Raw genomic sequence first — 13907 nt, 5'->3', positions numbered from 1 at the left:
AGCAGCTATACTATTTATTCAAGCAAAGCACGAGGATTTATTCTTTCGGTGACCTATTCTTTCGTATAAGATGGTCTGGTCACACCGCCAGGTGGCATAAAACGAACAAAAAATGCCCTTCACCTTGTAAATCAACTTTCGGTCGCTCTAAGAGCGTTATTTGTCTCTTATTTGTTAGAAATGCTCTAAACGCTAAGAAAAGTTGCAAGCACACAAAATGCATCGCAAACGAAAAGAGAGTTTGCACTAAATCTGCATTTCAACAGTAGAATTAGTCAAGACATCCAGTGCGCACGCGTGTAGTGGATCGTGTACCCCTTGCGCGCAGCTCGGGGCGCATCATTGACAGGTTACTCGCGTGCACTTCTCATACTGTGCAGTGTGCATTGAACACCTGTAAGATGTGCATGGAAACAACAGCTGGGTGGAAATCACGAGGTGCCATTAAGCCCATGCAAATCCTCTAAAATCTCATCATAATGACTAATTGGACAAACGTGTCCAGCTGCCCGTTCAGCATCACTTTATGCGCGGAGGACATTATGGATAGTAATGCAACTGCTGAGGACTTTGAGTACCCGGTCCATCTCTTCCCAGTCCCTATCCTGACTGGCATCACAGTGACGTGCTCTTTCCTGCTCCTCGTCGGAATCGCTGGGAACCTGTTGACCATCCTGGTGGTCACTAAATACAAAGACATGCGAACCACCACCAACCTTTACCTCTGCAGCATGGCACTTTCAGACCTGCTCATTTTCCTCTGCATGCCCCTCGACCTGTACCGGGTCTGGCGGTACCGACCGTGGAACTTTGGCGATGAGCTGTGCAAACTCTTTCAGTTCGTGAGTGAAAGCTGCACGTACTCCACCATCCTCAACATCACCGCCCTCAGCGTAGAGAGATACTTCGCTATCTGTTTTCCCTTCAGGGCAAAAGTCATCGTTACGCGGGGTCGGGTGAAAGGGGTGATTTTCCTCCTCTGGACTGTGGCTCTGTGCAGCGCGGGACCCATATTCATTCTGGTTGGGGTCGAGCACGAGAACGGCACCAACCCCTGGGAGACCAATGAGTGTAAAGCGACCGAATATGCCATCCGCTCCGGACTGCTTACTATGATGGTGTGGGTCTCCAGCGTGTTCTTCTTCCTCCCGGTCCTCTGTCTGACAGTGTTATACAGCCTCATAGGCAGAAGACTGTGGAGAAGAAAGGAGAATCCTGTCGGACCCATTTCGAGTCGGGAAAAGAACAATAAACAAACGGTCAAAATGCTGGGTGAGCTCAAAAATGACCTGAAAAGTCTGACAAATGATGTTTGTGTATTTCAGAATCATTTAATAATAGATTAACTTTCACTCGGGAAATCTTACAAAATAATTAATTTTCTCTTTAAATATGTAATTGTTTAATAAACATTATTTTATATTATTAAATCGGCTAATTTAATGATTTAATAAACATTTAACAGGAGGACACACCTGCTAATTAAATTCCATGTGCATAATGAAGCAATGAGTTTTACAGTGATTTTTTTTTTTTTTTTTTACAAAATATAGATATACCAATAAAATACAACTTTATTTTTTTTAAATAAATATATTTTATAATACAATTATTGTTATAAATTTACATTTACTTACATTTACATTACAATTTATATGTATTATGAACAATAATCAGAATGAATATTGGCTGTTGGCTGTTTACAGTTGCTAAGGAACAGCAACTTATAGCCTAGCTACTTACTTTTTTTTTTTTTTTTACAAGAATTGAATTATTTTAAAGAACACATAGGCTACAGTAACTAGAGTAGTATCATTCCGGAACGAACGACTCTTACGGTCTCATTAGTTTAGTCCAATATCCGAACGATTGACTCTTTTGAGCCGGTTGTTGTTAGTGAATCAGAAACATTCAGTCGCATCGGTTACTGATTCTGATTCACTTCATTGTCATAATGTCCGACTCGAAATAATTGTTACTAAGTCACAACTTTTTTCCATAAACGTACTTATTGCAAGAATATCGTATTAATAGTAGCCTACTTCTAATTTCTAATAAAACATGAACTCTCTTTTTCTCTCTTTATCAGCTGTGGTGGTTCTAGCGTTTGTTCTCTGCTGGCTGCCATTCCACGTCGGTCGTTATCTCTTCTCCAAGTCATCCGAGGCCAATTCTCCTCTCATCTCCCAAATCAGCGAATACTGCAACCTGGTCTCATTCGTGCTGTTTTACCTCAGCGCCGCGATCAACCCCATCCTCTACAACATCATGTCGAAGAAGTACAGGAGCGCGGCGTGCAAACTGTTCGGAGTGAAGCGTGCTCCCGACGGACGATCGGTGCAGAGCATCGTGAACGCGGAAAGTGTTTCGGTGTGGAATGAATACAGCTGGAGCACGTGACGCAGGAAAAGCCTCGTTTAATAAATGTGCACTTTTTAACAGACTACATATAGACGGGAAAAAAATCTTCACGAGGATGAAAAGGAGAGTCGACATTAACCTCATAATTTTTGGTGATATGCATTTAATTTCAACCATCATCTGATATCATAGAAGCCATTGCATGTTTTCAGTTTAGCCTGTACATAGCAGTAAAATAACTTTATGAAACTGCTGAGCCCTGAAAATTTTATTATTAAATTATATAGTAATCTAATCTGAAATGTTGGTATTAAAATAATAATAAAAAAATCAATGTAGCTTTTTTGATGGTTGCATTTTAGGCGCAACATACCTTGGGCATACACCAAACATTATTGTATTTTATGAGAATGTTTACGCACAGGTATTAACATCATCAGCAGACACCAGCAGTGTAGTGTTTCCCTTTACCCTGTTATTCATGCAAACTCTACAAACTGCACACTAACCCAAAAATGCCTTAAACTGTGTGAAGTACTGGATTACAGAGCACTAGATGTAAGCACTCTAACATTGCACCCTATGTGGGTGAGATGTAATGGTGCTGAATGATAAAATCCAATGCCAAAAAAGCTCTCACCAAGCTTGTGTTATGTTACATAAATGTGTAGCAGCCATAAAAAGTGCACTTATTGCAGGTTTGTGAACACTGCTGCCACAGTAGTTTTGTGTAAGCTTTGTGTTTGATTTCAGCCTATGTTGCTTGTTGGCAATATTCTAATTAAAACTATTTCTTGAGATGTTTGTAAAACACTTTTAATATTTATGAAAGATATTTAATATATTGTGTTTATTTTCCTTTAATACACACTGTGGTACATTTTATGGAAGGTGTTATTGTGTAATATATATAAAGTTTTTGATGTCATGCAGTAATACTTAAATTGTAAAATTAAAATGTTTTCGTGCTATTGACTATACAGATTGTCTTGTATGAAAAAAAATTACACACACACACACACACATATATATATATATACATATATACAGTATATATATATATAAATATATATATATTCAAAATTTTTATTTTGTGCCCTTTTGTAAAGGAAAAATAAAAGTATTAATTAATGAACGAATAAATACATTTATAAAACTTTTTGTGCCCTTTTGTGAAGGAAAAATAAAAGTATTAATTAATGAACGAATAAATAAATTTATAAAACTTAATATAATTGATGTAAATGAAATGCAAACACCTCATTTCAGAAATTTAAAAAATTTATTGTGTATAAATATATTACATATATACTACAGATACATAATCATCTTAAATACAAAGGCTAGTATTTTCAATATCTATACATTTAAATTGATACGGTAGTTTTTTAAATATAATGTCTACGATTATAATTTACATCATTAAATGTGACAGTAACGTTGAAAAAAAAATGGTAATATGGAATGATTTTCATGAAACTATATGCAAGCATGGAAATCTATGTCTAGGCCACTTATTACCTGATGTCCAGCTAAATGCGGCTAAAAAAAAAATTTAAACAAAAAGTATTTTTTTCACTTAAAAAGATTCTGGGTCTTGAGTTCGTAAAAAGTGTTCTTCAAGTGTTTCCACTTCAAGTTTTCTAGTGTCAAGTCATTTCAAATTCTTTTAATCAGAAAACAATGGAATGTTTTTCTAAAAACTGCAGCAATACATATATCGTCTACTATATGAAGAGTAGATGATTCAAAGAAGTAAAATGAAAAAATTTTTTTTTTTTTAAATCTAAAATAAAAGAACTTAAACTTGCTGTTTGTGCAGGTGGGAAATCACAAAACTGATCAGATATCAACATTTTCTGAACCAAAGCAATTTAAAAAATCATAAAAAAAAACAAAAAACAACAACAATTAAAAACAGAATATAAACAATACAATTATATCTGAAATAAGACAGGTTAATGATGTTAAAATGCTGTGCTATATTCAGAAAAAAAAATAAAGATTTGTCATAATCCCCCTTATAAAAAGACATGCTACATGAGGAAAATATTGAATATGACGTATCTGATTCTTGTAATAAATAAATGAAGATTGCACTGTGATTTGCATTATAAAGTACAGAAATATAGCATAAATAAATCTAACAAAACTGTTATATCTTGAATGCTCACTAACTTTAAGGGCTGACTGAGCTAGTAAACACGATCATGTAATGTATAATGTGACCAGAGTAAAGGGTTTATGGAATACTGTAAGCAGCAGATCTGAAATGATTTGTCACAAAAGTTTGGATTTGTGGATTTCAAGGCACAGGTTCACATGGCCCTCCCAAGTCCCTGAGACACAAAAACTCCAGACTTCACAACACTGTACATTTGATGATTGATTGCAAAAACTGTCATTTGACTCTCTTTGGACTGATAGTTGCAGGTGTTTTTTTTTTTTTTTTTTTTTTACAGGCACCCCTAGGACACCTTTTTTTAAGACAAACAAAAGAGAAGAGAACGAATAAAGCCTTTAAGAAGCTTTTAGACAGACTTTCCTGGGGCACAGATAAGGGAACGAGAGCATTGATGCCATTTAGCTGTCTAGACACTGATTTAAAGATAAATAGGACTGACCATTAAAAAAAAAAAAATCCTCAGATATTCATCTGATACTCCAACTTGAGATCCGGAATGTATAGGAAATGTCTTTGCTTGTGTGTGTGTTGTTTGTTTGAATTTTGCTTGTTTTTTTTTTTTTTTTTTTTTTTACAGGCACCCCTAGGACACCTTTTTTTAAGACAAACAAAAGAGAAGAGAACGAATAAAGCCTTTAAGAAGCTTTTAGACAGACTTTCCTGGGGCACAGATAAGGGAACGAGAGCATTGATGCCATTTAGCTGTCTAGACACTGATTTAAAGATAAATAGGACTGACCATTAAAAAAAAAAAAATCCTCATATTCATCTGATACTCCAACTTGAGATCCGGAAGGCCACTTATTACTTTAGTGTTAAAATCTCCTAAATACTAAATATAAAAATATGCACAGCATCTTAAAGTTAAAAAACAGGCACAGACGCCGGAACAGTACATTTCATCATTACTGATTTGTTAAAACTCTAACTCATCTTATAGAAAAACCTGTAAAAAAAATAACATGAAATCTGCTCATGTGATTTTTTTTAAAACTGTAAAAGGAGTATTTTGGTCAATGACCAAAACAGTACTTGCATTAATGGTTTTGCAAACTGTAGTTTAAAAACTGAAGAGACGAGAACGGCTCTAAATCAGAAGCTGAAGCAGGAAGGCCATCAGGACAGAGAGAGAGGCCACCCCAAATACTATGAGGCCAGCAAACTGTTCATCGCTGAGGGTTTTGCCTATGGGCACCCTGGTGATGTCCGCTTCCACAGCCAGTGTGGCGTCAGACCGCCGCAGGTTGAAGTGGGCGGATGGGCTGAAGGACCCGCACAGCTCCTGGAGGGTGTCCACGCAGCGCCTGCATGCAAACACACGCACGCGGTAGTCAGTGTTCCACTGCAGGCCAGAGAGCTGGAAGGATGTCTCATCTCCCTTATACACCTGAAGGACAGAAGGAAAGTAATGCATTAGCCCAGACAGTTCAAATTTCTCCTTCACTGTGTGCACTTTTGGATAATTATAAATGTAATAATAATAATAAATTCTGTTACACATGGGGATGGAATATTTTAAAAAACCATTTTTTTTTAAATATTATTTTTATATAAAGATGTTAACACATAATAATTATAAAATGTAAAATATACAAATAATTGATTACAAAATGCACACATCTTCTAGGCAGTCTATTGTATTTAAATAAATATATAAAAATAAATTAATAAATTGTAGTAGTATTATTTATTTAAACAAAATAGATTTAATTATATGTATGCATTTGGGTTTATTGTAATAAATTTCATATATTATATTTGTATATTTATTATATATTTGCATTTTTATATATCAACAACAACAATGATTTATATTTATTTTTTGTATACATCCATTTTTTATATTTATATTTATTAATATTATTATTATTATTATACAGCATGACTGAGATGGAATATAAAAATGCATTTATACAAAAAATAAATATAAATAAATTCACTATATGTTTGTTTTATCATGATTGTTATGATTAAAAAAAGTACAAATTATGTATTACTAAATAAATGCAAATGTATAGATGTAAATAATTAAATCTATTCTAAATCAATTAATTAATTAATTAAATTTAAAAAAAGAAAGGAAGGAATGAATGACGGAATAAGAATGGAAGTAAGGAGATCTGTAAATAATAAATATTTATATTCTATCCCTAGTAATAGAAAATAATTTAACAATAAATATATTGATTTGGGTAGCTACAGTAAATAAACAAATAAAGAATGAACCACAGGGCACTTGATTATTGTAAAAAAACATTTTACAATACAAAAACAAACTTTAAAATACATAATGTCTTGTTTTTTCTTTTAAATTTGGGGTGAAATATAACCTGGATATTTCTATGTGAGAGTCACCCAATGATATTCATAAAAAAAGGGCAGAGGATGTGATGGGGAAAGGAGCGTTTTCTCATTTGAATGAATAAATAAATTCACACATAATTACAAATTTTGCGAACTTCCATTCGATTTATCGCACCATGGAAGTGGCGTACCAGAAATGATTTCAAAACAATAAGCGTTTGCACACCTGAATGGACCCTAATCGTGATAATCACATGTTCCCCTCTTTCTGTGTCCTTTCCAACTCCACAATTTAATGAATCCTGTGAGACTGTGTGTTTGGAAGCACTCGATTTCATTCAAATGCTGATTGTGACGAGTTAAGACATAAAATGGAACGAAGAGCAAATGAAGCAAATAGCTTGCGCCCGTTTTCCATTTCCTGTTCAGAATGAATTCTATTCATCAACAGCTCATCTGCTGTGACTGTGGCCATATGTAAATCTAACATGGAAAAAGATGGTATTTCTTCTGTGCAACAAAATGAAAATACCACATGACATTCTTATCTCAACCATTTAAACAAACAGTTCCAACAAGACAAAGTTCTTGGAAACAATTTGAGTGGAACAGTCGTTTTAAACTCGATTCAAAGGAGGTTTAATGAGGAGTTTGGATCTTACCTGTTTATAATCAGAATCTCTGCCTCCCAGCACCTGTAGCACATAGCTGATTCGGTCTCCTCTCATTGGTGGAATACTCTCCCATGTGACCTCACAGGCATTTCCCTCTAACTGAACAACTCTTGGGGCTGAGAGGACAAAAAAAAGGGTCAGTTTTTTTTCCCCTTGTTCTTTACACTACAGTTTTGCATTTATTGATTAAAAATACAGTAAAAACTGTAAAATTGTGAATTATTACTACAATTTAAAATAACTGTTTTCTGTTTTAATATATTTTAAAATGTTATTTATTCTTTTGATGGCAACACTGAATTTTCAGCATCATTACTCCAGTCTTCAGTGTCACATGATCTTTCAGAAATCATTCTAATATGCTGATTTGCTGCTCAAGAAACATTTCTTATTATTATCAATGTTTGCTGCTTAATATTTTTGTGGACACCATAATACATTTTTTCAGGATTCTTTTCCAGCGTTTAATTTAAAACACAAATCCTTCTTAACATTATAAATGTCTTTACTGATACTTCTGATTAAATTAATGCATCCTTGTTGAATAAAAGTATCAATTTCTTTCCAAAAAAAAATATATATTTTTTTTATAGTGTTCCCAAACGTTTGAACCTGTACAAGTTAGTATAAATAAATGTGGTACCTTTCAGTGTTTGTGGCAGAGATTTGGTGGTGCTGAAGGTGTACGTCTCAGAAAACGGCCCCTCGCCTGCCTCGCTCACCGTCTGGATCCGGAAACGGTACCGGCTCGATTCGCTCAGTCGCTGCAGCTTAAAAGTGTGGCTCGGACCTCGGTAAACCAACACAAACCTAAAGAGATGGTGAAAGCTTGTTACAAACATACACACATAAAACTACTACATTTAAATGAATCATTTGGTACAATGCACTTATTGTGTACATACATGTTTTTACATTGTACTTATAATTAAAAAAATGCCTACATGTAATTACATCTGTAATTAATTTCTGTAATCCCTGTACAAGTGTGAGTATAAATAAATGTGGTACCTTTCAGTGTTTGTGGCAGAGATTTGGTGGTGCAGAAGGTGTACGTATCAGAAAACGGCCCCTCGCCTGCTTCGCTCACTGCCTGGATCCGGAAACGGTACCGGCTTGATTCGCTCAGTCTTTGCAGCTTAAAAGTGTGGCTCGGACCTCTGTAAACCACCACAAACCTAACAAGATGATGAAAGCTTGTTACAAACATGCACACAAATTAATTAAGTATAGTTTATTAATGATTATTTTTTCAATCATTTACAGCCTAGTATTTCTTTTTAAAGCCTTGCGTGCAAAGGAAAAAAAAATCGGATGATTGCTTGAGATCATTGTTCCCTTCACGTCGTTTTATTAAATAGCATGAAGGCAGGAAAGAATGCGAGGCAGAAGCAGGCCTTCATTAACTCCATTCAAGAGTCCAGACTTTACTGTTTATATGGTTAAAATTTTTCAGAAGTGGATCTGAGGCTGAAAGCTCAAAACCGAGAAGAACACTGGCCTTCATTTGTATTTAAACGAGTTATCTGTGGGTCACTGACGAGCGACTCTGAGAAAGCATTAAGGCAGGTGGTCTTGATAACCCTGAGTCTCCTAATCTAATTCCCAACAGCGCTTTGAGATGGTCTTTTCATTAGCCGACTCCACCTTAATGGACCCACAAACACAAAATGTGCTTTTCAGACGATCTGCTTACATCAGAGAGAAGAACATGCCCTACAGGTGCATGAGGGACAAATTAAAGCGAGGAAGCGCATGCATATACACACACATAGATATGCTTCACTATGAATACAATTAATATACCAAGAAGAACATTTACATGATTTGAGTCATTTTACCAAGCTTTTGATGCTGAGTACAAGACTATTGTTTTTAATTATGAACCTGGGTTATTATCATTATCATTAACTGAAACTACAACTAAAACAATAAAATAAAATAAAAAATACTTTGCCTTGGTAAAATAGATTGCCTTGGCAAATATCTGAAATAAAATAAAAGTTCTTTATATTTTATTGCTAATGCTTGTTGAAGTAATAAAATAAACGAATAAACTAAAACTTAATAAAAACTACATAGACATTAAAAAAAAGAATGTAGTTGTTTTAATAATGCAAACTTTTTAAAATTCATACCTGTACATAACCGCTGCTACTGACATCAAAGCAGTGCTTTTCTATAATTTTAAGGACTATTATATTTTTGTACAATAAAAGGTTACAGAGATTAGGTCCATATTAGGGGTTTTTAATGCCAAGGACCCTCAAGTATGATCCTATGGATCACCTTCTTTAAAAAAAAAAAAAATAAATAAAAAAATTAGCTATAGGTCTGTATTATCATGTAGACTCATTTATACTGTGCAAGAAAAATAGTATGATTGTATAAATAAAACATGTTGCTTGCAAAGTAAAATTATTAGCTCGTATGCTGTCATTGCATTAATGTCAAAGTAATTTATAATTAAACAAATTATTAAAATAATATTTGAAAATTATTTACTTTGAGTTACAGACATTATTCTAACCATTATTATTAAAATATAAAATAAACTATTTTTAGTATTTGTTTGTATAGCATTTTCATAGGAAATATCATTCCAAAACAAATTTTATCTGGAAATGAAATTTTTTTCTAAAATGTTTTTATACATTTTGTACTTTTTTCTCTCAAATTTTCAGCAGACACCTTAAAAATAATTCATTTCCTAAAAATTTATTCAAATTAGCCTAACTATACAAAACAGTTTTGTGCATCCCTAGACACACTCCCTCACTGCTAACCTCTGATTCCTGTCCTCCATCTGCAGGATGTAGGTCGTGTCATCAGTGAGTTGACTTCGGCTGCTGAAACCCCAGCGTAATTTCAGACTCTGAGGTCCGACCGCTGCACACTCCAGCCTTGGAGGAGACGGCGGAAGGGGTCTGGTCCTCACCGTTAGGGTCTGACTGAAGGGCCCGGGGCCCATTTCATTTTCTGCTCGAATCTGCAGGCTGAGAAAAGGAGAAAGAGAGGAAATAGAATTTTAAAACAAACTGACAGTCTTGTTCAGTCGTTAGTAACTTCTAACATCAATTCTTGATTGCCTTCAGATGATCTCTCTTCACCTGAATGTCCCTACAAACTATTCTAAGCAAAATCGAAGAAATTCTAAGTTATTCTAAGAAAAACTCCATCCATCCACATCATCAGCTATCTAAGAGTCAGTAGTTCCTGCAGCTTTGCCCAAATTGGCCTTCATTTGTTCACGTTCTGCCTTATTTGTTTTATTTGTCGATCCCAGTTAAAGCATGCAGGTATCTTCAGCCTCAAGCTGCTCTGTGACCTTTCCACTCAGTTTGATGGCACAGGGGAAAATGATCTACTCTGGCTGAAGGGGTGGTCTTGCATTCGAATGAGGATTTCTGTGAAGTTATCTATAGATATCCAAGAATCCAATTATTGTAAGTGCACATTTTATGTGCACTTACAATAATTGAAAAAAATATGAAGTCGTAACAGACAGATAACATTTCTAAATTGTTTTACATGAAGAGCTATGAAAAGAGGGAAAGTTATTACAACACAATACCTTTGATATATCCCAAAAACATTAATCCAAATGGACATGGTTTCATTTAATCACCCTCATGTTGTTCCAAACCTGTATGACTTTTTGTTTTTGTGGAACAAACATAATTTGCACTCATTCAAATGCATATGAACCATTGGTTTGGTGTCATTTATTACTTGAATTAAAAAGAGCGGTCTGTGTGTGTGTTCTTTAAAATTTCTCTTTTTGTATTTTATAGAAAGAAAAAAGGTTTGGAACAACATGAATGTCATTTTTGAGTGAATTATCCATAAAAAAGTTGATTTGCACTAGTACATCCTTGCATACTATTTTCTAGGACTAATGGAAGCAGAAAATCTAACAAGCAATGTGTAAATAACCTCACGAGACCATGAGCACTATTCATGGTCTCAATGGAATTTCTAACAAAAGCTTATTTACAAAACCTGAAGCTTTCTGTTTCTATTAAAAAGTCTCGCACAATGTTCAAAAATCATGTTTTAAAGCACTTAACATTACTAAAATAACAGTACGGGAACAAATATTTTTAAGGGTCTTGATTCTCTGGAAATATTGAATGAATTTAGAAAAACATGGAGAAGCACCAAAGTATCTGAATGCTACACCACCCTTAACATTCAGGGATATATATATATAGTTAAGATTTATTTTATTTATTTATTTTTTAATATATATTTTTGAAGTCTCTTATGTTCACTAAGGCTGCATATATTTGACCAAAAATATAGTAAAACAGTAATATTTTGAAATATTATTACAGTTTAAAATAACTGTTTCTATTTAAATATGTTATAAAATGTAATTTATTTCTGTGATGGCTAAGCTGAATTTTCATGAGTCACATGACCCTTTAGTAATTATTATAATATACTGATTTGATGGTAAAGAAACATTTCTTATTATTATTATCAATGTTGAAAATGGATGTGCTGCTTAATATGTTTGTGAAAACTGTGATACATTTTAGTGTTAGTAATACATTAGAAATAAATACATATAGATATACTGTTCAAAATGAAGACAAAAGTATTAGAACACTTTGTGCTTGTCAAACAGTGATCGTGTTTATAATTAACGTGATACTTCTGTAGCACCTGTGTGAACAGTTCATAGATACATTAAAAATTACCTTGGAAAAAAAGTTGGTTCAGAGAGAAGGTTGAGCATAATTTATTTTCAGAGACCACAGCGTTTAATGTTTAGTTATTTAATGCTTTAATATTCACATAATTTAGGTGTCCAAATAGATTTTGGTAACATTGGGTCATTAGGGTGAGCTGGAACATGTTCTTTTTTTGACTGCTCGAGAAAGATATCGAAACCTCTAGTTCCATTAGAGACATTATTCATACGTTCATATGATTATTATGAGTGCATTTGCATTTGGCAAATTAATTGGGGATGTGTTTCTCTGTCCATTACTCCGATGGAGAGGTCCATTTAATGTTGTCATTCATCCCAAATTAAAGCCTTTACATAACATTTAACAGACTCGCTTTCCGGAAGCCCATCAGCAGGCAGATCGCAAGAGAGAGTCATTCCCTCATGCAAATTTGTTAATGAGCTCCTCCTTTTAATATTTATTCACATTTACATAAGGAGGATTGCACATGTAAAAAAAAGTACAATATTTAATTATGGATATACCATGGTTTTTGGACACATACTACTGTTTTTTTACATAACACTACAGTATTTTTTAGGTAATTACAGTTTTATGAGGGTAAGTTTAAGACTTTAAGAAACGTTAAATAAAATGAAAAAATACATTTTTAAGGCCTTAATTTGTGGCAGGGTGAATTAATACTTAAGACCTTTTTAAGACTCACAGAAACCCTGAAAATGTGGTATTTGCATCTAATACATCACTGTTCCATGGTGCAGTCACACATCTTGTTTAAAAAATACCCTGCTAACAGTAAAGTTACATAAATACTCTTGAATCTACCCAGAAAGCACCGTTTTGCTGAACACATCATCAGATGTAAGTGGAGTCCATTTGTAGAGCTAATAGACACTGACATACTCACTCCGAGACCTGCTCGAGGTTCACCAGCACTCTTCTATATATTACAGGGACCATGGGAAAATAAGTCCCCGGTCATCACTAATGCACAAACATTGACCTCCTCCAAAGAGCTCATGATGCACGGTGGTAGAAAAAGAGGTACGGAGTGTTAAACAACATCTCGGGTCACCTGTACTCGCTGTCCGGCAGCAGGTCCCTGATAATGTGACCGGTTACGCTTCTGGTGGTGATGATGCGGTCTCCCATTGAGATGCTGTAGGAGGTGATTTCTGCTCCATTACAGTGAGGCTCGTCCCAGGTAAGGGCCAGACAGGTGGAGTGGGAGAAGGGTTCATTTTCTGTTGGGTTCAAAGGGTGGTCAACGTGGCGAAATCCAGATACAACATCAGGGGCCGCCGCAGGGGTCCGACACGTCACCAGATCACTGTAGGGGCCTGCCCCTGCCTGGTTCACTGCCTATTAACCGGATACAAAAAAAAAAGAATAAAAAAATGGCACCTTTAAACACAAGTTAAATGGATATTTCACTCAAAAATGAATATTCTGTCATCAGTTTCTTCTGCTTAATATATTTTGTTAGTAACCAAACAGCCAACTGTTTGGTTACCAACATTCTTCAGAATATCTTCTTTTGTGTTCAACAGAAGAAAGAAACTCATACAGGTTTGGAACAACTCGAGGGTGAGTAAATGATGACAGATTTATCTATCCCTTTAATAATTAGTTGATGTTTTACTGATCATCTTTTGACCTTAAATATATATATATATATATATA

The 13907-nt window shown here is 34.6% G+C and overlaps 2 protein-coding genes across 2 annotated transcripts in view; one reads left to right on the top strand and one right to left on the bottom strand.

Moving 5' to 3' along the window:
* The first annotated feature begins 479 nt into the window (after positions 1-479).
* On the top strand, positions 480-2400 carry LOC107721864 (growth hormone secretagogue receptor type 1-like). Its single transcript, XM_016530037.1, has 2 exons — positions 480-1272; positions 2090-2400. The coding sequence occupies exons 1-2, from the start codon at positions 480-482 to the stop codon at positions 2398-2400; spliced, it is 1104 nt and encodes a 367-aa protein (XP_016385523.1).
* A 3113-nt stretch (positions 2401-5513) lies between these two features.
* The window catches only part of LOC107721914 (fibronectin type III domain-containing protein 3B-like), a 49790-nt gene continuing 41396 nt past the window's right edge, over positions 5514-13907 (bottom strand). The window contains exons 20-24 of the mRNA XM_016530131.1: positions 13300-13586; positions 10311-10520; positions 8536-8702; positions 7513-7640; positions 5514-5933 (exon numbers count right to left, since the gene is read on the bottom strand). Of these exons, the coding sequence (XP_016385617.1) occupies positions 5634-5933; positions 7513-7640; positions 8536-8702; positions 10311-10520; positions 13300-13586 (1092 nt within the window). The 3' untranslated portion in view covers positions 5514-5633. The remainder of the gene's footprint in view (positions 5934-7512; positions 7641-8535; positions 8703-10310; positions 10521-13299; positions 13587-13907) is intronic.

Source organism: Sinocyclocheilus rhinocerous, unplaced genomic scaffold, assembly GCF_001515625.1.
Source record: "Sinocyclocheilus rhinocerous isolate Xijiao unplaced genomic scaffold, SAMN03320098_v1.1 scaffold90, whole genome shotgun sequence".
Lineage (NCBI taxonomy): Eukaryota > Metazoa > Chordata > Actinopteri > Cypriniformes > Cyprinidae > Sinocyclocheilus > Sinocyclocheilus rhinocerous.
This window is presented reverse-complemented; position numbering and strand designations above follow the sequence as displayed.